At 41.9% G+C, this 22,636-nt stretch overlaps 1 protein-coding gene across 1 annotated transcript; it reads right to left on the bottom strand.

The window, feature by feature from the left end:
* Positions 1-321: 321 nt before the first annotated feature.
* LOC148018810 (uncharacterized) lies at positions 322-22,343 on the bottom strand. Its single transcript, XM_087701129.1, has 13 exons — positions 21,952-22,343; positions 21,191-21,359; positions 21,003-21,083; positions 20,807-20,889; positions 20,613-20,728; positions 10,750-10,869; positions 10,533-10,645; positions 10,157-10,445; positions 1,339-1,419; positions 1,180-1,230; positions 955-1,032; positions 792-869; positions 322-706 (listed from the first exon to the last, which is right to left on the bottom strand). Exons 1-13 carry the CDS (start codon positions 21,959-21,961, stop codon positions 659-661), a joined length of 1,317 nt encoding a protein of 438 aa, XP_087557255.1. The 5' UTR covers positions 21,962-22,343; the 3' UTR covers positions 322-658.
* Between the last annotated feature and the right edge of the window lie 293 nt (positions 22,344-22,636).

A 22,636-nucleotide genomic window follows, 5' to 3' on the forward strand; every position in this document is an offset into this window, starting at 1 on the left:
CCTTGGCTCAATAACAGAGCAACTATATTAGCATCTGAGTTTGGGTCAATAAATAGCAGTGAGTGTCCAAGTTGATAAGGCTCGGTTATATTAACAAAGTAAAAATGTCTAGAGGATGAGGGCTTTTTAGACCTTTGACACATGAATTATGTTGGAAATGGGTTGTTTGCTCAGTATAAAATTGTCACATTTTTGACTTCTTAAGTGATAAACCAAAATAATGGCATGCTAAATCAAGAAATGAAGCAGCCATGCAATCCATTTATCTAACATTAACTCGTTTCCATACAATAAATTGATATTCAAGAAAATGCAAATAAGTTGTCATTCGCATGCACAAATCTCAGATTTCCTGATTAGAGAAATAGAGATATATGGTATGATACATAAAAGAGCAAAAATATCAAGCATGGCAATCCGCCATTTTATGGCATAATCACCCTTGAATGTTACAGATCAAGGGCATATTCTTAAATCAAACCCAATGGTATTCAAATGAGACATGTTTTTTTGCCATTATTGGTACTGCTGGCATGGTACTAAATCCAGCCATGTAATCAATGGTACTCAGCCTTTTAAGTACATATTTTGGATGCCGCAATAAATATTTAACAATGCCTAAAAAGTCCCAGCTTCAAAAGACTGGGTATGAATGCTTTCAGTCAAAATCAGCCTCAGCTACACTAAAGTGTCCAACCTGCCCAGCCTGTAGCAAGCAACACACAGAATTAATAAAACTCAGATGTTGCCTGGCATATATGCACTGGTGGACCAAACAATTTTGCACTTACATGAACTTGTGATCTTTTCCGGTTCATACTTTGAGTGCGGGCTTTACTAAGAACAGAGTTGGGTGACATGTACAACCTCTGCAAAACACCAAAATCCAAAGACTGAAAACTTGATTATTGGCTCAGAGTGGATGTGATAAAGCTGAATAAAATCACAAAGTACCTTTTCCTTGGATGTGAGTGTTGGTCGTTTTTGTTGACGAGGAACAAAGTCAAAAACTTCATGTAGTAAACTATTTTCCTTCAAGTGACCCCCAAAAAAGACATTTCAGAAACTTCACTTTGGAAAAGTAAAATATTTTCCTTCACATGTTAAGAAAATGGCCATGCAGTAAACTTCACATTTTACATAATTGTTCATGATTAGAAGGCAGGTATTTAGGCCAACCTGCAGATGCCTCTGGAGCCCTTCTGCTAAGAAATTTGTGAAAAATCTCAGCTACAGTCAGACATACAGCGGCAGTCAGAAGGCAAGTGACAACAATATGGCTAATACATGCTCCGAGAAAAATAGGATTATCAGACTGCATCAAGTAGCACAGCTTACCCTAACATTCTGAAACCAAGAATCCAACACAAGGGTATCTCCCTGCTGAAGTTTCAGGGATGTAACTGAAGCATCACCACCCTGCAATCATAGTCACCGGTGATTAAAACCTTTCCACGTACTGTAGAAAATCATATTTCTGTGCTCTTCTATCCCACAAATATCAGCAGTGAGGACACCATGGACACAAGTGGCTTTGAGGATCACTGCAAGGATCAGAAATAAATACGAATGATACAAACCTACCCTTCCTTTTAACGATTCCTAAGTTTGCTCAGTTTTCGGTCTAGTCAACAGAGAGATATTAATTGATGTACCAATTGGATATCCTGGAATGTTCATGAAAAAACAGACCTTAAGAAGAGTATAATTATAAAAGGAAGATCCTGTAGAAATGTCGTACCGTACACACTTAAGGATCTTGATGAATAGTTGTATGGATTCAGTTAGGACAAAATTTTATAACAAGAGTTGAGAAGACAGACTTGTGGATTTAAGTTGCAATGAGCTGTGAATTCCGTTAGGCTGTGTATCCAATGGATATGTCTGGTAGTGGAACATATCTGTATTCCAAAAGGGTGTGAAAGATACTAAAGGGCTAAAACTGTCCCAATTAACCCCAGCCAAAACTAAGAGTTTACAATCCCAGATGCATAGGTATATCAAACAAAGCCTGCAGGCAGAAAGCAGTGACGGGAAAAGTAAAGCATTAAAAGGCTTTGACACATGTTCGCTAAGGTTGACTACAATCTAGTTTCTAGGATATTGGGAAATTCCTGATTTTGTTTGCATGGTTTACATTCATCACGGCTTCATGTTCAGAGCTAAAAAGATTAGTATGGTCATGACAGTTAATACACAGGCCGAGACTCTTGAGATGAATTTTATGAAGGACTCTGATTTTACAGCATGCTATCATTGAGAGGATATCTTTTTTTCCCATTAAAAGTAATTATATTAATTCTATAGATGAGTATAAATGTCACAGAGAACTAAGAAGATGGCAGAGCTGGTGAGGAGAGTGTCGTGTGCCAAGGGACTAAATCCTCCCGGGGCAGAATGCTTGCATGATGAAAAAGATCGAGCTGCCAATGAAGAAGACCCTTCAGTCTGGCCACATGATGTTGAACACCCGAACTAGAATCAAAAACAAAAGCATTTCCGGTGACACAGTTAAGCTAGCATCCCTAGAATCTAAGGGAAACATGATCTTCATGTGAGGCTGAGCTGGAGTATGAAACTTAGCTTTGCCAAAACCCCAATCAAAGGGACAAAGAGAAGGTCCTTGGACAAAAGAACAGGATCCTGAGAGGATATCTAAACCCACTGGAATGTGTATTTCTTCACAGCAACCAATGTGACACCATTGGAAACAGGATCATGAATGCTATCCCTACTGAAAGAATAATTAACTGATATCTCATTGACAAGAAGATATCTACTGCTGTAGGACAGGACAGATATTATGCTCCAATTTACAGTATAGAAAAGCAATAAAGCAAACAATGTACAAAATCAAAGATCAATAGAAAACTCTCTTGGCTTGTCCTTGATCTTATTAAAGGAAAGACATACAGTGCAGTTCCTAAAGAAGATCAGACCATACAAGTGCAACTTCTAACAGACCATACAGGGTGAGCTGAAGCAATAGAAGGAACAGACAAAGAATGCCCTTTTGTTCACCAATGCTACTAGTACACAAGAAGGATTGAGTCTGGTGAAACATGTATGAACATTGTAGTCTTGTTTTATCCATTTTGCTTATGGTAGGAAAGTGTGGTTTGCTATCCTCCAACTTGACCCATGTGACAAAGATGGCCAATTTTGGGTTTAGGAACCTCGGTAAGGGTAGCTTCTTTCCATCTGTCCACATTTTGTGTGACTATATAGCCACCAGGAATGGACCTCCCTTATCCCCAATCCCCATCCCCCATCCCAATTTGCTATCACATGTGATTATGAAATTTATGGACATCAAGGCTTGTGCGAAGGCTTGAAAGAGTTCAATACAAAGCTAAACTTGAACTTGCAACATGTGCATTGGTCTCCCATCTCAGCTGCTCTCTTCATCTAAGTGATGGAAGTAACATCTTTAGCAAGTAGCCTGTGTGTATTTTACAGATAAGTTAGCAGAAATGGGTTTGACGAAATACATGTAAAGCAGCATAACTAGCTTTAGTGCTCACTAATCTGCATCTTGCAAGATCAAATGCCTCTATTCACTCTACTGACCAAAGGTCCAATTGCCACAAACTCACTTGCATCTCAGGCACTTGCCAATAGCATAAGACATTTTCTGAGTGCATTAACATGCACCAACTCAAATCTTCACTTGAATAATGCACCATCTTTCACTCTCCACAAAAAGACATTACTATTAGTAAACACTTCAGTCAGAAAAACCAGTGAAAACAATACAATAAAAGTCCCATGTAGGAAATATTAATACATTATGAGAGAGCAAAAGAGTCTAATTCGAGGGCTGTGTAAAAGGCCACTTTAGAGGTCTATAACACTGGACCATAAGTGTCTACTGTCTCTAAATGGAAGAAGTATTGAAAGGTCTCCCAGCTCCTTGTGCTCAAAGCCACCCATCATCTCTATCATCTCTCACACAACATATGGATAATCTCTATCTAGATCCTACAGCCTCTCTATTGTTTGTGTATTTTACATATCAATGGCGTGACTCCATCTCATCATTGAAATGCACAAAGCAATAATACAAGCAAATAGCTCCCAACTGTGGCAATGTCCCTCAGTCCACTCTATATCTAATTACAAGTCTTGTGCGGGAATCATCCTCAAGTGTTGTCCAAATGTGAGAAAGGATTGGCTCCATTGGAAATCCTCATGTGACCTCTATTGTCATGAGGACATGTATTTTTTAAACCTCACTTAACATGTGGATTAATTTTTAATCACATGATTAAATAAATGTTGCACATGTCAGGTACAATTGGGGTTTAGAGTAAATTTACCAGCCCGGGACCCGAGAAAATCACAGGATGTCAAAGGCAAAAGTTACTGTAAGTTATGTTGCATAGGTACTTGGTGGTATCTAGTGTCAATTGTTGGCCGGGGTCATTCATTTGGCCTTAAGTGTTCGTTGGTGACAATAGAGATGTGGCATTTAATGGTACCTAACACCAATCTAATGGTCAAAGATGCCACAGAGAGACTTGGGAGTGGAAGATGCCTACTCTATTTAATTATTGGCTAGTCAAATTATCTTTCTGGGCACCAAAATAATTATTAGATTAATTTTCAGCAATTAAAGTTGAAAATTAATACTTAATGATGGATATGTTGGAAAAAACATTTGGGAAGGCTGCCATCTGGCAAACTTGCCCATACAAGCTAGTAAAAGGCTGAAGAAGAGGAAAAACGAGATCATTCTTACTGTAGCAAATGTGGGAAAGCTGTGAACAGCCATGGCCAGCCTATTTTCAACCATTGCAGCCAGCCACAAGTGAGCTTTGAGGAGGCAATTCCAAATTCACACCCTCCACAGTTGGGCGATTGCATCTTGGTACAAGGTGATAACTGATTTGAATGTCTCAGCTGTAGGCAACAGCATTTAATGTTGTTGTGGTAGGGCAGCAGCTGCATTTGACTGATTTTCAATTATTCTTCACGACAAAACTCTGAATTTTCTTTGTCTACAGCTTTCTCTCTCATCTCCGAGCCATTTCACAACCTTGCTCCGAAGATCTCAGTATTTGGACCCTTGGAGGCTGAGAAATTGCAAATTCCTCAGCTGTAAATCCTAAATTACAGCAAAAACTAGGGTTTACCAATAGCCTCAAGAAGCATGCCACAAATTGGAAGCTCCAAAACTTGGATCTTCCAGGGCTAAATGTGAATTTCAGCTAAATTCAAGCATCAGATTCGGTATATACAACAATCATAGCATGAGGACTAGCCAGCCATTGAATTTGGGGCGTTTCCATCGTTTATGAAGTGGGTGAAGGCCAATTAAGTGCCCAAATCAAGGGGCAATTCAGATTGTTGGTCACTTTGGATAGCAAGGTAAGTTTGGATTGCGAAAGGAATTCAGACCCAATTTTGGGGCCAATTGGGTGTGCATTGTCCAAGATCAATAGGTAAATCTGTATTTTCAGATTTGCATTTATTGTTTGCTGCTGTAATTAAGTTATAATCAAGGATTTACCACCCATCCACGGAAGAAAGGCTGGTTTCATCTATCCTTTATCTAAGCTACTGTCACAAGCACATGTATTTTTAATGCTTAGCTTTGGCATTATAAAGTTGTGCACATGTGAAGTGCAAAATCGGTTACATGATTGTGAATACCTTGGTGACCCAAGTGATCAATAGGTGGTGATCAATGGGTGACGTTGGTAAAAGTTATACAAAGTTATGCCGGACAAGTACTTGTGGATGCCTCGTGTCAATTTGGGTCTGGGCCATTTAATGTCCAATGGTGACATTGGGACTAGGCATTAATTATTTAATTAATGCTAGTCCTAGGCCAATTAATGTGTGGGACAATTGAATGTCCAATGGGGGTTAGCACAATTAATGTGAAGGGACACTAGCTAGTACTTGGGCAAGGCCAAATGGTTACTTAATTGATTTTCAAAAATTAAATTCTGAAAATTAATTAATGAAAGCCGAAAATTAGCTGCCAAGTAGCAAAACACACCGTTGCTTGTAAAAACCTCCCATGCAAACTGGAGAAGGGTTGTTTTGGAGGTTGGTTGAGGATCATGCCAGAATTCAAGGGCTAAGGGAGAAAGAAGCAGCCATCGGATGAGCTCGGAGAGAAAAGATAGCTGATTGTGCGGTTGAAAGGACAGAGGCAGCTATCATGACGACATGTATTTTTGAAACCTCACTTAACATGTGGATTACTTTCTAATCACATGATTAAATAGACGTTGCACACGTGAGGTGTAACTGGGATTAGAGTAAATTTACAAGCCCCGAACCCGAAGAAATCACGGGATGTCAAAGGCAAAAGTTGCTATAAGTCATGCCGCACAGGTACTTGGTGGTATCTAGTGCCAGTTGTTGGCCTAGGTCATTCATTTGGCCATAAGTGTCAGTTGGTGACACTAGAGAAGTGGCGTTTAATGGTACCTAACGCCAATCTGATCGTCAAAGATGGCGCAGAGACACTCGGGAATGGAAGTTGCCTAGCCAATTTAATTATTCGCCAATCATTATTTTTCAAGGCATTGAAATAATTATTAGATTAATTTTCAGTATTTCAAGAATAAAAATTAATATTTAATTATGAAAAATGTTGAAAAAACCATTTGGGAAGACTGCCACTTATCAAAAATGCCCATGCAAGACTGAAAAACGTCTTTAGAGACTGGAGAGAAGCATTTTTATAAATTCAACCTGCAAAAGAGAGAGAGAGAGAGAGAGAGAGAGAGGCTGCTGGTCTGATTTGCAACCATTGGAGGACCTTCTGAGGCTGCCAAGGAAAGGAGAAGACCAATCGACAACAAGATGGAGCATCTAGAGGCTGTTGAGACAAAGCACCAACTGTAAATGATTGATTTTCTTCAGTTCTGCATCTACAAGCTGGTGTGGCAGGGCAGCAGTTGCATTTGACTCATTTTAAGTCCTTCGCAACAAAACTCTGAATTTTCTCGCTCTACAGCTTTCCCTCTCATCTCCCACCCATTTCACAGCCTTGCTCTGAAGATCTCAGCATTTGGACCCTTGGAGGCTGAGAAAGTTCAGATTTCTCTGTTGTAAACCCTAATATGCAGCAGAAATTAGGGTTTAGCAACAACCTCGAGAATCGTGCCAAAAATTGGAAACTCCAAGACTTGGATTGAACAGGGCTGAAGCTGTTTTTAGCCTATTCAAGTGGAGGGACCAGCAAATAATTGAATTTGGGGCATTTTCCATCTCAAGGGGCAAAATAGATTAAAGACTTATGGGTCACTTTGGACATCAAGGGGAGTTGAAATACCGAGAGGGATTTGAAGAATCCCATTGTAAATTAACTTTTTCTTCAATAAAGCTAAAGAAATACCGAAAGGGGCACCAATTTTGGGGCCAAGCGTGTGTGCATTGTCCAAGATTAGTAGGTAAATTTGTATTTTCAGATTTGCATTTATTGTTTGTTGTTGTAATTAAGTTGTAATCAAGGACTTACCACCCATCCACGGAAAAAAGACTGGTTTCAACAACCGGTTTCCTTCTCCACCTCAATGAGAGGCAGCAGTAGAAGAGGAGGGCTCATCAATCACACTGGTGCTTTTACCCCGATGTTAAAGTTGTTGGCGCCATCAAAATTGCCATCAGAGCTACCAATCAAAAGATACTCCTTTCAACTCATTCTAATCAACCAAATTCCAACTGGGGTGAACAATTGCAAAAATTCTTGTCAAATTACACAAAAATTTCAAATCAAGGTTTCCACCACCACCTCGAGATCTATGCCCAATTAGTAAGGACCCAAAACTTGAAAGTAGCAGCTCAAGAAAAGATATTTGGGGATGAACCAAGGGGTAGCCTATTCTCAAATTATTGTGGCCCACATGCAAGAGATTGTGACCCGAATTGTTGTACTATGAAGGGGCAAATTACGCCCAAGTAGTACTGATCATTTATGACAGCCTATTGCATTAATTTCGAAGAGGGATCAGCTATATCTATTTGTACTTCAACTTAGAGCAATTCAGTTTTTAAAATACCGCAAGAGGCACCAATTGTTGGGGCCAATCAGGTGTCAAAGATTAAGTGGTAAAGCATATATTTGTATTTAATGCTTCTTGTAATTTGAGTTAAATCACGCTTCTACCACCCTTGCCAAGAAGGAAGGCTGGTTTCAGCTACTATCCCTTAAACACTACCATACTTTCATATATACAATGGAACACCACCCTGAGGGCTCTCCTTCCTCCTCGGCCTTGGGGCAATCGCATTAGAAGAAGCACTTCCATCTCTCCTTTGGCTCTCCACATCTAACACAAGCTCTTGGAAACATGCCTTTGCCAAACCATGTACCAATTGGCTTACAATACAATAGATTGGCAAGTTTTGGATGAAGTAATGGTCAAAGAAGTTGTAGCATTATAATCCTCAACACACATGTAGGTAGTTAGTAGTGTCAAAGGGGAGAGATTTAGCATCCAATGATCAATGAGACATGGTTGCCCTAGAATCCCTTTAGCAAAGGTGGTAGTGGTGGTTGCTAATCAAATATATCACCTCTTGTTGGACCTTCTCTAGATTATGTATTGGCCAAGTGAAGTGCCTCGTCAAGACTAGTATGGCTTTGCAAGCTCCTAGAGGAGCTTGGCTGCCCGCCGACAAGTCCTACTGTTCTACAGTGCGACAATGAGAGTTGTATTGCCTTGGCCAGGAATCTTGTGTTTTATGCTCGAACCAAGCATATTGAGATCCAATACCATTTCATTCGGGAGAAGATTCTGAATGAGACCATTTCCCTGGTCTATTGAAGACGGAGGACAATCTTGCAAATTTGTTTACTAAGTGCTTCCCAGGCTTTACTTCAACAACACTCCAGATCCCTTAGCCTTCTATCATGTCCAGGATCTGAGAGGGGGTGTTAGAGCTGGTTAGTTGATCATTCCCTAAACAAGATCAGTAGGAGCAGTTGGTTAGCACACGACACGTGCAGAACTGCCACGTGGCAGCTGACATGGCACAATCGGCCAATGACAACAGTCGGTTGCAGCAGTCTGACAACTTATTTTGTGTGTTTTTTCCAGCCTATTTATAGGCCCTAATTTCAGCAGTCTTCCTCAATTGTTTTGACAGATTTCAGGCTAGAGACCGTGGAGACTGCTCTGGGACTGACCGAGATTGAGATCTTCGAGATGGAGACATAAGCACATATTCTCTCTACAACCATGTATATTTCTGCATCCTTATACAGCATCCTTCACTGCAGATTTTCTGTGTTTCACTCTGTCTTTCTCTCTCTCTCTCTCTGTTCACTCTTTGTCTTGGTCATTTGCTTCCACATTGCTTCACTCTGACAGGACCACCTCCCAAGTGGAGGACAAATACAAACACATTTAAAACCTTGATTGGTCTCTATTCTAGAGGAGACATAGTTCGAGGTGATTGTGAGTAGCACAAAGAGTCTTCACTTTCATAGTGGAGGAGAAAGAGGACAATGACAGACCTAGGAGAGGTTGGATGAATCAGAGTTCATGTGTTCCTTGATTCTTTGTAGTAGTGGCTCACTATGATGGGAGATAGTACATAGATCCAAACCCCTGTACTTGCATGATGGAAGGATGGGGATGGACAGAGACACTAGACCTAGACAACAAGGGGAGCGGGTATGGAGAGATCCTTTTCTTGATAGACATTTTGACATCCCAATTTTTGGATATATCATTGAGCTAGGGAAAAGGATTCAGATGAGCTGGACAAACTCATGCCCGATATTGGATTACAGGGTATCTCCTCAGCCTTCTTGACCAACTTCAGTAGAAAGACAAGATGACAACTTCAGACCTAGATCCCAAAGTAATAGGGTTACTTTGCCGCATGACTACTACAAACAAACCTCATTCATGTCAATTGAACACATCACTTCTTCAGTATGACCTCATCACATTACTACTAGCAGATTTATTTTTCTTTATGGACAGTGGAACATGAGAAGACAAAACACTTTTGGACTGATCAGGAAAATGTCATCTAATCATATGATTAAGCTTTTGCCAACAGGCAGCACAGACTATCGAGACCTAGTTAAATATCAGAGAGAAACCAAGAAAACATCTAGAAACACCATTTCTGATGTGGTAACCAAAACATTGATGTGAACTGCAAATTGAATAGCCATTACCTCTACAATCGCAAGTATCTCCTTGAAAGAACTGCGTTGCACTTTCTTGTTTGATTGACCCTTCCCCCCAGCCTCTACTGCCAATAATCTGACCTGTTCGATAACCTCAGATTCCTTTGTGTTAAAATGGTTCTTACCAGAAATCTCATAGCTTGCATCTTCATATGTACGGTCATATTGAGAATCCATGATATTTCTAGCTTCGAAAAGCACAGCAACTGCTTCCCCAGCAGACAATCTAACAGCTTGCTCTTGATTTTCAAGCAATGATGACAAGATTGACAGGCACCTAACACCAGAAAAACCAACAATCAACAAAATTCAAAGACTTACATGATATGTAGATCCATTTTATTAGTATGATGCTGCTCCTTACTCTGGCATGTGACGGATTACTATACGACTTGAAGGAATAGTAGTTAAAAGGAATGACCAGGCTGACAATGCTGCAGCTCTCACTTCTGCAGAAGGCTTGTTCAACCCCAAAGTCTGTACCACAAAACATAACCATTTATATCCCTAGATGTAAGCATACGCAGGATTTGTAATGGAGATAAATGATCAAAATATGCACAATCTGTGTGCAGATTGACCTGATCTGAGTGGTGATTTCCCTTATGTTTACATACACTCCAAAGAACATCCATGACCTCCTCTGTTGCTGTGAAGTTGACTGAGCCTACAAAGCATGTAACAGCAAGAGCTTCCAAGGCCTGTTTCCAGATAACAAACTCACATTCAGTACTGAGCGGATTAACAAGCTGACAATATTCCGTGCACCTTTAGAATTTTTTTCAACCTTAATATGGTAGCATATTCCCTTATAAAAAGCCAAAAACAAGGAAGAAATGGACAAATGACATGGGTTATGCAGAATTCACATGCTCATGATCCTTGCAGATTGCTAGCTGCCTGACCATTATCCACTTCTACAATCTGATCTTTTGTATTTATTACCATCATAGCAAAAGCCTGTTGAAATAAGGGGGTTGCTATCGTTGACATTCATCATGGCCATGCCATACAAACATCCATCTTTGACAATATGAAAAACCTGCCTAAGAATCTACCATAGTTGCCCAAAACTCCTTTTTGGGCCCCTAAAACCAAACAAGAAATGGACAGGATCAGGGTTTTCTTCCAATTTTGGTCACATCGCACATTTGTCCACCTATTTTGCTGTCCATTTCATCTTTAGCCCTCATCCTTCGGCTCTCAACTTTCATCCTTCATTGTTCACTCTCCAAACCAGCTGTACTTTCCTCCATTTGCAGCTGGATCTCTCTATTTCTAGAAGGCTACATCCATGGTGATGGACACTTTTTGAGGTCTACAGCCATGGTGACGGACACTTTTTGAGGTCACACAGCTCATCAGCAACTACGGAGGTAGTGGTGGCTTGAACTGGTGGGAATGTTCAATGGAACTATTACCACCTCATATGGACTGGGAGAGTTACCCGACTGAAGGATCATCTTAGCAATGTAAGTGCAAAGGCTATAATGTTTGAGTGAGCAATGGAAGCAAAGAATATGAAGAGAAGAGAAAAGAGAAGAATGAATGAGAAAAGAAGGAACATACATAAAGCTGACCATAAAATACTTTGATCTGAACACAACACAAGGCTGCAAACAGTCAGCCCCTGCACAAACAGATGCCACATCAGTGAGTGACTCATGGCAGAGAATGATGAGAATGCATATAATGAGGGTGAAGGCTGGCTGAGTGAGAGCAACATGTCAGCAGGAGAGGGTGAAGAAGCTGCACACAATATTAGGTAAGATATCGACTGCCCCATGAATAGGGGGGAGCAGACTGAATCAGCCGACTGAATAGAGCACCTCCAAAGACAGACCAACTAATAAATAAAGTAGCCACCCAGCATATCTGAAATGTGAATGACTGCCTGCCCATTGAAAGTAACCATTAACTGTCCACGCAGCTGTGGGGGATGTCTATCCATGCAGGAAATGTGCCAATCAAGGCTGGAATTGTCTGACAGATGTGGAGCCACGGAAGCAAAGCAATAAAGCTGCTGTATACATAGAGCGATGAAAAAACGAACAAGAGCGCATGAACTCAGAAATAATGAACTCAGGAAATGAAGTCCGTATACCAAAGCAAAGAGTCTATACAAACACGTGGACCATGGGTGACCAGCAGAGTGCTCCCTGACTCCCTCTCTCCAGCAAGATGCCATGTGCATGAATGAATAATGACACAGAGCAATAAAATTACCAATTTGGCCAGCCTTAAATAACGCGATAAATGCAGGTCATACTGAACCATACTAAAATGCCAACTGCATATCGCCAATCCCTACAATGTCACATGCATAGCTGTCCCCTAAGTGGACAACACCATGTCTACCGCCACTATTGTCAGAAAGCCACTCACAGTGTGGTGTCACATGAAATGAAGCACCTAAATCAAAAATCCAAGTGTGCATGTCATCATCAAAATCTGCAATCAATGATTGTGCACTAAAAGAACAAGCAAAGAGTACATCACTGTCACTCTTACTCTCATGACTAACTACATTGACGTCCTCTATCTTTACAATGATCTTCTTTGCATGTTGACTGTCCTTTTTCTCATGTTTGCTATCATCAATGCTTTTTCCCTTGCCCTTCTCTTTCTTCCACTTGAAGCAATCCCACTTAAAGTGCCCTTTCTTGCCACAATGATGACACTCTACATCTTTTCCACAAGACTTGTTGCATGCTTTGTTTTCAGACTTGCCCTTCTTTTGCGATCTGCCTCTTGTATGCAATGCATTGGAAGACTTGCTTGCTGAATTATTTTGCTTATTTAGCTCTTCCATGAGTAAAGAGCTCTCCACATTTGAATATAACAACATGGCATTGGAGTTACTCCTTTTTGTCCTAAAAGTGTCCCAACTTTCAAGCAAAGTGCATAGCAAAAATGTTGCCTTGAACTCTTCATCAATGTTGAACTTCAAAGCAACCAACTGGTTAAAAATAGAGTTAAACTCTTTCAAATGTGTAGGCATGGCTGTACCTTTCTTCGTACAAAGGTCCATCAATTTCTTCAACCACTAAACCTTGCTAAATTACATCAAACATAACTGCCGAGTTGATTCCACAAACCAATCTTGCAAAAAGTTCACAAATTTTGCAAAAAGTCTCAAATTTGCCGAGGGTCCAATGTGCTAAATTTGCATAGAAATTGTACCACAATTGCATTTCAGGATCAAATTTGACACAAATTTTGCAAATTTTGCAAAAGCCCCAAATTGTGTGGGATCCAATGTGTCAAAATTTCAAGAAATTGTACTTGTCCCTGTGCAATTTTCAGAAATACATGAAAAAAACCTAAATTTCTGAGACCTGAATGTGTGCAAATATCACAAATTGTACTCAGTGAGTAAAATCTTTGACCATACATCAGAAGCCCCAAATGCTGGGAGTAAATGCATGCGCAATCTCTAAGATTCTTCAATCTATGCTTAGTAGCACGCGACAGCCCGCAAATTTTTCCAAAAGGATGAACCTTTGGGGAAAAAACTTGATTTTCACCAAAGACAAAAAACATGAACTGCCGAGCTGCCACATGTGACCTGCACTGACCTAGGAGCTATCACATGATTGCCGAACTACCGCGCATGACCTGCATTGTGACCTCGAAGCTATCAATTGATTGCTGAACTGCCAAGTCATGCCTGACCTGCAGACCATTTGAGACAGCTGCAAGTGCTGCAGGTAACCTGAAATGAGGACAACCTACTGTTTTCTTCGCATGGGATGAGCTAAACAGCTCGAAAGGACTCCAAGAAGCGCGCTCACGATAACCGATGCTCTGGCAACAGTTTGAAGTGAGCGATACGCAACTGAGATGCAATGGTCAACGATGGCAATGACAAATAGAGAGAAAAACGTGAGCAGCAATAGAGAGTAGTGGAGTGAGAGCGATGCACAATAGAGTGTACCTCTTTTAGGTTTTTTGAGATAGATGTATAAAAGGTACAAGTGCTAAGGGTGCATTCACAGCCGTGCACATATAAAAGGCACAATGGTCCTTTATTCCCAACACAAGGGAGTCCAAGTAGTCACTGTAGAGAGACCAAGGCATCCAGCAAAGGATGCACATCCTACAAAGGCGGATGGAACCGCATTGAACCTTTCTATTTGGTTAAAGTGATCTCATTAGAGATGGTTTGCAGTCAATTAAGTACCTCTACCCATACAGGAGAATGTAAAGGGATGGTCAGATCCAACACACTACAAAACAAACGAGCTAACCCAACCACTCGAGGGTGTCAATGACGAGGAAAAAGGGTGATGGAGTGATAGTGGGGTGTAAGAATTGCCAGTGAAGAGAGCTCAAAATCCGATCATGGGTGCTCTACACAATGAGATGTATAGTATGCTACATGCTAAGAATACTCATGCAACACGTGCCACTAGGACAATTGTTCACTTACCCAAGCACCCTTTACAAAGATGATGAAATCATGTAATACAAAGGAGCACATACAATAAGGAAAGGAGGCCATGTTGAGAAACTACTTCTTCAATTCACACACTTCATTTAGGGTTTCACATTGATAGCCCCAAAAAGGGGGGTTGTCCACATTTTGGCCACTTTTTCAGTGGTGGTGCGCCACCCTAGACAACTTATGCCTTCACCGACGTTGAGAACTAAGCTCCTCATTCGAAGAAGAGTCCTCAGGAGGCACATACTCCAGAGAAACAGTCGTTGGCGCCCAACTATCATCAGAATCTCCAAGAACAGGGTGTTCCTCACTCCCCTCTAAGGCTAGAACTTCCACGAACCAAACATCACGTGTAGACATCCCACTTGACAGGATCATATGATCAGTAGCCTTGAGACTGGGAGCTAGAGCCCACAAACACCTGTCTTTTGAAAGCCACTTCAAATTTGTCACACTATGTCTTCAAGATGTGAACATAAGCATCACACCCGAAAACCCTAAAATAAAAAACATCTGGCGTGGACCCAAACTACGCCTCATATGGAGTCATACCAACAACAGCGGAAGTAGGGGAACAATCGAGGATGTGAACTACAGTAGCCACAACCTCAACCCATAGACACTGAGGTGTCTGACGATGCTCCATCATGGTACGGGCCATCTCGATCACACTGATTCTTCCGCTCCAAGATACCTTTCTCCTAAGGGGTGTGTGTATTGGCAAACTCCTGGTATTCGGCCATCTCGATCACACTGCGATTCTTCCGCTCCAAGATGCCATTCTCCTGAGGGGTGTGTGTATTGGCAAACTCCAGGTGAATACCACAATCTGCACAAAAACGAGTAAACTCATTAGAAACAAATTCTCCGCCCTTATCCGAGCATAAGGTCTTTAGCTTCTGGCTTGATCAGTTCTCCTCAAAGAGTAACCAATCCTTAAAGTTGGAGAAAGCCTCTGACTTCAGTCTCAAGAAACCAGCCCATGTCATCTTGCTGTATAAGCATGAAATACAAGCTCCCTCTAAGGGACTCCATCCTCATCGAGTCCACAAAGATTAGTAGAAACAAGCTCCAAGGGTGCGGAAGACCACCTCGAAGCCTTGTTGGGAACAACATCACAAGTCTGCTTCCCATGGATGCAGGATACACAAGGCTGTTGGCTCACCGCAATATCCGACAAACCTCAAACAAGCCGTCCCTTTGACGCCTTCCGAAGATAATCATAATTGAGGTGGCCAAACTGAACATGCCAAAGCTTGAGGTGGTGGCCAAACTGAGCATGTCAAAGCTCGAACTGAGTTTGAGAGGTAAGAAGAAGAGAAGTCAAGGTAGAAGAAGACCGCAACTTGTAGACTCTATTCTCCTCATAGCTTGAAGAAAAAACATGTCTCGATCCACAATCAACAATCCGAACCGAATCCTCATCAAATTTGACCAAAAGGCCGAGGGCACAAATCTTGTGCACCAAAAGGAGATGGTACCCCAAAGTTGGCACATAAAGTACCTCAAAAGTATAGGCACCACCACGTCCATCTAGAATAAGATGCATGTTTCCCCATCTCTGTATAGGAATAGACAAACTGTCACCAATGAGAATTTGACCATGCAAAGGCCATAAATGAGCAACACTTGCTAAAGAAGAAGTCACCGTGAGACACCACTATCCACAATCCACTCTCGAGCGTATGGGGCTATCAACCCAGCATCAGAAGGCGTCACAATCGAATCCTCAACCACCTCCAAGTGAAGGAAAGCAGTTGATGAGGAAGCAGCCACTGCTCCGGAATCCTTTGAAGATTTCTCATTCTTCTTATTTTCCTTGTCATGGCAATCCTTCTTCCAGTGACCTATTTTGCCACAAATGTGACAATAGACTCCTTTTCTTTGTCCTCAGATTTGTCCTCCTCCTCCTCCTCCTTTTGGTCCTTCCCCTTCTTTTGAGAGGACTAACCAACCAAGGCCTCAAATTTCCAAGCATTGGTCCCTTTCAATTGCTCCTCTTGGTCCAAGACCATAGGAACCAACTCTTCCTACCATAGAGTCTTAGACCGCCCTGAGGCAATCAAGGTAGAATAAAAACCACTGAAACAGAGCGATAACTATGAAATAAGTGTTATCGCATGTCTTCAGAAGTGATCACCTTCCCTGCATTTTGAACCTATATCTAAAGCTGCCTCAACTTGTCAATATACTCCCACATACGAAATGACTTATTGACACTCATGGTCCGCATCAACACTTCCAAAGAAACATACTTCATGATGGTCATCCGATTGTACATCTCATCAAGCTCCAACCATATCTCCCGAGCCACTATCAAATGCTCAATATGAGAGAGAACAACTGTAGTACATGAGAGAAATAAAAACGAGCAAATGCGAGCATTGAGTTTATCCCAATGTGGCTGAGCCTTTGCCAACTCCACCTTATCACTAGAAGAGAGGCTGGACTCGTCTCGCAAAGAAGGATGATAATAGCCTCCGTAACAAGCTCCGCCAAATCATAGGACTCCAAAACGGCAAGTATCATGACCCACTAGATGCGGTAATTCTCACCATCAAGCTTTTGATCTGATGGAAGAGCCGGTAAGACGGGCATCTTTCGATCCATGATCGCCTAAAACTCAGTCTCGACCTCAAAAAACATCTTCACCTACAATGCTTGCACAAAACACAAAGAGCAACCCCTCTCTAACTGTGGAAATACAGCCTGTTAGGGCTCTTGGTCGCTCGTCCCTCTCCTTCTTCACCCATTGAAGGCAATGAAAAGGTAATATCTACACTTGAAAGCCCAAAACACAGTCTTCTTTCTTCTCTAACAGCAAAAACCAGCAACGCCTTCCGCAAATCTTCTCCTTTCTCGCACACCCAACATTGAAAACGCAGCCTTGTGTTGCACTGAAATCTCCTCTTCAATTCGGTCCACCCTAGGTCAGTCCTTCAATACTCTGATACCATGTCAGAGTGAAGCAATGCGAAAGCGAAGGACCAAGACAAAGAGTGAACAGAGAGAGAGAGAGACAGTGAAGCACAGAAAATCTATAGTGAAGAATGTTGTATAAGGATGCAAAAATATACACGGGTGCAAAGAGAATATCTGCGTGTGTCTCCACCTCAAAGATCTCGGTCTCCGTCAACCCCGAGAGCACTCTCCACGGTCTGCAACCTGAAATTTGTGAAAAACAACTGATAGATACTATTGAAATCAAGGCCTATAAATAGGCTAGGGAAACACAAAAAATAACAGTTGTCCGACTAGTGCAATCCAACTGCTTGTCACGTCACCTACGCCTTGCCAACCTACCACGTGTCATCTATCCTACTACCTACTCTCCTACCACATGGACCGCTTGCTCAAAATTGCACCTGCCTGTCTAGGGAATGTCACTCTCTAACAGTTTCTTCCTACAAACCCCACTGTTTCTTCGGTTTGCTTTCACAACAGTCATATTTTGACAAAGGTGTCATCAAAATCTACACAAAGTTCCTAAGAAAACACCTTAGCCACCAATCTAGCCTTGTGTTCATCCAAAGTATCACCAATGTCAAATTTGGTCTTAATGGCCCACTAAAATAACTTTCCGTTTGGTTGGTTGAGGCACCAACTCCCACGTAGAATTTCAATCAATGGCTTCAAGTTCATGCTCCATGGCTCTCCACCAATGGTCATTGGCATAAGGCTTCTCCCACTAATCTAGGACCTTTATTGGCCATAGCATGGATCATCAACCCATAATTGGTGTGACAACTCCCCTACATGAGCTTGATGCCAATAGGATCATCATGGCCTAACCTACCACTCCCACTCCTCTAGCACACCCTATATTGTGTCTCGATCAGCCATCACTTCTATCGTCAATAATGGTGCATAATTCTCCTCCAAAGACCGCAATCTCTAACAGCTCCACTAGAACTCGAGAAGGTGACAATCAATCACCTAGATCTACAAAAGAATAGGATACTCCTCCCTCCCCTCCCACCCTAAGGCTGGAGTATCCACAAACTTCAAAGCACACATCTATTTTGGTGTAGATGTCTTCAATCTCACGATCGTACAACAATAACCCCCTGATTGGGTGGTGTCGCCCATGATTAAGTGTCCTACGCCCTTTAAGTCCAACTTCGCTTGCTCTTTCTTCGGATTGTGCACATATGCATCACGCCAAAGATCCTAAAATAAGAGACATCCTGTTAGTGCCAAAATACACCTCAAAAGGTGTCATGCATGGAATTGATGACGTGGAGGATCTATTAAAAATATATATACAGCTGTCACTATGGCCTCTGCCCAAATAGTCTAGGGCACCTTCCAATGCTCCAGCATAGTCCTCACCATCTCACCATAGTCTTATCCAATACTCCATTTTTCCAACAAAGTATTGGTGCTTCAAAATTCTTGGTGTATCCCTTGATCCACACAGAATTGAACCTTTTCCTTCGATGTACAATCACCACCCTTGTCAGCTCTGATGGCCTTCAGCTTCCACCCAAATTGTGTTTCTTTATAGATTCATCCAGTCTCTGAAGAAAAATAAAGCCCATGTCATTCTACTAAGCACATCGACAATGAGCATCAGATACTTGCTCCCCTTTAGGGACTTGTCTCATAGGCCCGCACAAATCAGTGAAGACTAACTCCAAGGGGGTCCTAGAATTTTGTTGAGTGGGCAGCATATTTCAACCTGTAGTATCTGCACTTATGGCTGGCTGAGCTGATTATTTATTGCTCCATTTCTGGCTATCTATAGGCCACCTCTCCTCCATGTAATTATTCATTCATGCACACCACATCCTATTGGAGAGCAGGATTCAGGTATACTCTGCCGATTGCCCAGGCCCCACAGCCTGTATGGTTGTGCAAACTCTTATGTTTTGGAAGATGGATTCCGCTTCCTGAGCTCATTACTTTTGAGTCCATGTGTTCTTGTTCCTTTGTTCAGGCCTCTGTGTATACAATAGCTTCAATGCTTTGCTTCTGTTGCTCTGCATCTGTCTGACATGGTATCAGAGCCCAAGCATCTTGGTTCTAGTACTGTTTGCTGTTGTTGACTCCTGTTTGAGGTTTGAATCGCCCTGCTCAACTGCTTCTAAGATCTCAAAGGTTGTGTTTCCTGCTCTATCATTCAGCTGGCCTGGTCACATCATTCTACAGGCTTACATCCTATCTATGGCCGTCCATCACATGTCTACTGTATTCTGCAACTTTAATGACATGAAATATTTACATTCCTTACACAAGAAGGTGCAGCAGTGTATTTATTCCTCCACTTATTTGCACCAAATGACTACTTTCAAGCCCCACCTGCAACCAAAGCATGCCATATTGAGTCTGGAGTCTTTGCACAGCTAGAAACCAGTCCAGTGTTATGTTGCTGGCCTGCTTCAGGCTCACACATAACTTAGATTGAGTTTTCTTTGGCCTCCGCATCACAAATGAGTCCTATTTGGCCCGTGCATCACAAGTGCATAGAGTTTGATGCTGTGCCTCCAAGTGCTTACAATCACGTGCTTCACTTTCAATATTTTCTCAGCAGTTAAAACCCAGGCATTATATGAATGAGACAATATATTTTTTTAGCCTCCGACTCCAAAACCTAAAAGGAACATGCGATTTATAAATGTACTCTCGCCTAAACCTCAACAGAGATTCTGGAATAAGTGCAAATTGCAGTAATTCATCAAATTGCTGCCAAACAGCATCTCTCAGAAATTCAACAACTTGATAGGCAGAAATACTACTCAGAGTTTGGATACAGGGCAAACTAGTAAATATGCAGACAAATAGAGCAAGTGCTATAGCAATTCAAAAGCAAGTAGTTGAAATGTGGCATTGTTGCCCATGCTTCAACTAGTCTCCTCTGAAATACACCTCCACACAGACAAAAAGACTTGTGTTGAGCTACTTGGTCAATGCAAAAATGTGCAACTTGACATATTTCTGCCCATCCATAAGCACACATTAATAGAGCTACAAAACAACAAACTTTTACCCGACACATACCTCAGATCGAGCTTTTGAATCAGAGCCCAGCTTTGCAACTTTGATCAGGTGAGGGAAAGCTTCGGAGGAAATTTGTTGCCCTATGTCTCCAGCTCCAGTTGTCATAGCAACCAAACCTGAAAGCTCATGCATGTCATCTTAAATATAAAGGCAGCACAGTTCTAGCAATTTGACAAACAACTTAAAACAAGTACCAATAAGCTGGGATGCATATGCAATCTCTGTCCCTGTACCCTTCTTGACAGAGCCTATACACTGGTGAATCAGTGTCTCATACCTGGAAATCACACAAAATTCAGGTAATTTAAAACCGCTTGTACAAGAAGGAAGTGTCCAACTGAAAATTTAGAAGTGATTGATGTCCTGTAAGACCATAGAGAGGAACTTTACTTATCATCCACAAACTCTGTCAAGACATGGCTTTTCAGGGCATTAATGAGACCTTTCAACCCTTCTTCTCTTGTCTTTGCCCTGCATACAGAATGCCAGCTCGTTATCTGCTGCTCAAGATTCGAAGGGGGCTGGCCATTAACACCATATCATACAACTGTTTCACAAAGAGAACAAAAATACTGTACCTTTTCTCGTATAAAGAATCTATAAAACCCTCCAGGATGGTGCCTTCATCTCTCTCTTCCTCCTCTTCCTGTGTTACAGTGAAATCTGAAGATGTGGCAGTTGAGCCTGTACTCATAGTATCGTAATCTGTGTCGTCCATTCTTGAAGATGCCCTACGTTGATTCCTACCTGTTTTAGGTCCACAAAACACAGCATTAAAATTCCACAATGCACCATTTAACATGTTGGTGCTGCTCTGACCAACCCCTTCTCTGTTTAACCACAGCTTTCAAATCAGTTTCACAAGGATAATAAACATTTCTCGTGCATTTCAAATTGGCCATACACTCACAAAAAATGACAGAACCATGGAGCTATGGTTACATTTTTTAGCATAGCTGTACAGGTTAAGCTTCCAAGACTAACATGGAACGAAAGGGGTTTCACATGTCAGAGCAAACAAAACTCAATTTGTCTGATGCTGTATTCACAGTAAAACGTTATCAAGCATAATCCGGCATCCATAACAACTGAATGACACAGAATTTCTAACTGTAGAGCACAAGTTCTTGTAAAACATTGATCTAAGCTCGTAATTCGCGTTCATGTCTGCGTTGCCAGTACCAAGCTGCTTGTTCACAAAAATGTCGCACCTTGGCAATGCCTGTGAAACTGCTTAATTCTGGCGACCCAGACCTGTCTCTTCGAACCGACCACAATTACGGCCTGCTACCCTGCTTGTACAAACATTCAGCTTTACAAAAACAAGAAAACCACTTACTTCTACCCATGGTCGGCGAGAATCAGGAGCAGCAGCAGGAGGAGGAAGAGGGAAGGAGAGACAGTATTAGCGCCAACAAGGCAAACGATCGGAAGGTGCGAGGCAGCTGCGGGAAGGAAATCCGTGCGGGAGGGGATGGAGGGAAGGGGAAATGGAGAAGGTGGAAGAGGAGGGGCAAGGGAAGGGCAGGATTAACGACGCGCGAGAGGAGAAGAGGAGGGGACAATCCATTGAAGGGGAGCCGCAAAGCCGAGAGAGAGAGAGAGAGAGATGGAAGGTTCAAGCGTTGGCAGCCAGGAAGATCGTCGACAAGCGGCAAGACCACATGAAGGAAAACGAGAAAAGGAGAGAAGCAAAGAGCAGGGACGTGTCAAGGGGATGTGCGTGTAATAGTGAGTGTTTGTCTTGCTCTTGCCTTTCCTCCTTCCGCCCTTTTTCTTCCTCGTCCAAGTTCCAACGTGTGGGGGGGGGGGGGGAGAGAGAGAGAGAGAGAGAGAGAGAGAGAGAGAGAGAGGGGGGAGGAATATCCATTTGGCATCATCCAATTCACCATTCGCAATCCTTCTTTTGTCTTGTGAACATGGTCATAAAACAATGATCACCATCATTAACTTTGACCTTGGCTATGGAGTATACCCCATACCAAAATGATCCACAAGATACACAAGAGTCTAGAGAGATCTCT

This window comes from Lygodium microphyllum, chromosome 20 (genome assembly GCF_053477565.2).
Source record: "Lygodium microphyllum isolate KBCC chromosome 20, Lygodium_microphyllum_v1.1.10, whole genome shotgun sequence".
NCBI classification, from domain to species: domain Eukaryota; kingdom Viridiplantae; phylum Streptophyta; class Polypodiopsida; order Schizaeales; family Lygodiaceae; genus Lygodium; species Lygodium microphyllum.

What these genes read in the sequence shown, in the direction of transcription:
- LOC148018810 (XM_087701129.1), bottom strand. An exon ending in ACAGAGTTTGTGGATGATAA is followed by an intron (nt 20,890 to 21,002) that starts GTAAAGTTCCTC and finishes TGTGATTTCCAG; the next exon opens with GTATGAGACACTGATTCACC. An exon ending in AGATACTTGCGATTGTAGAG is followed by an intron (nt 1,420 to 10,156) that starts GTAATGGCTATT and finishes CTATGATTGCAG; the next exon opens with GGTGGTGATGCTTCAGTTAC.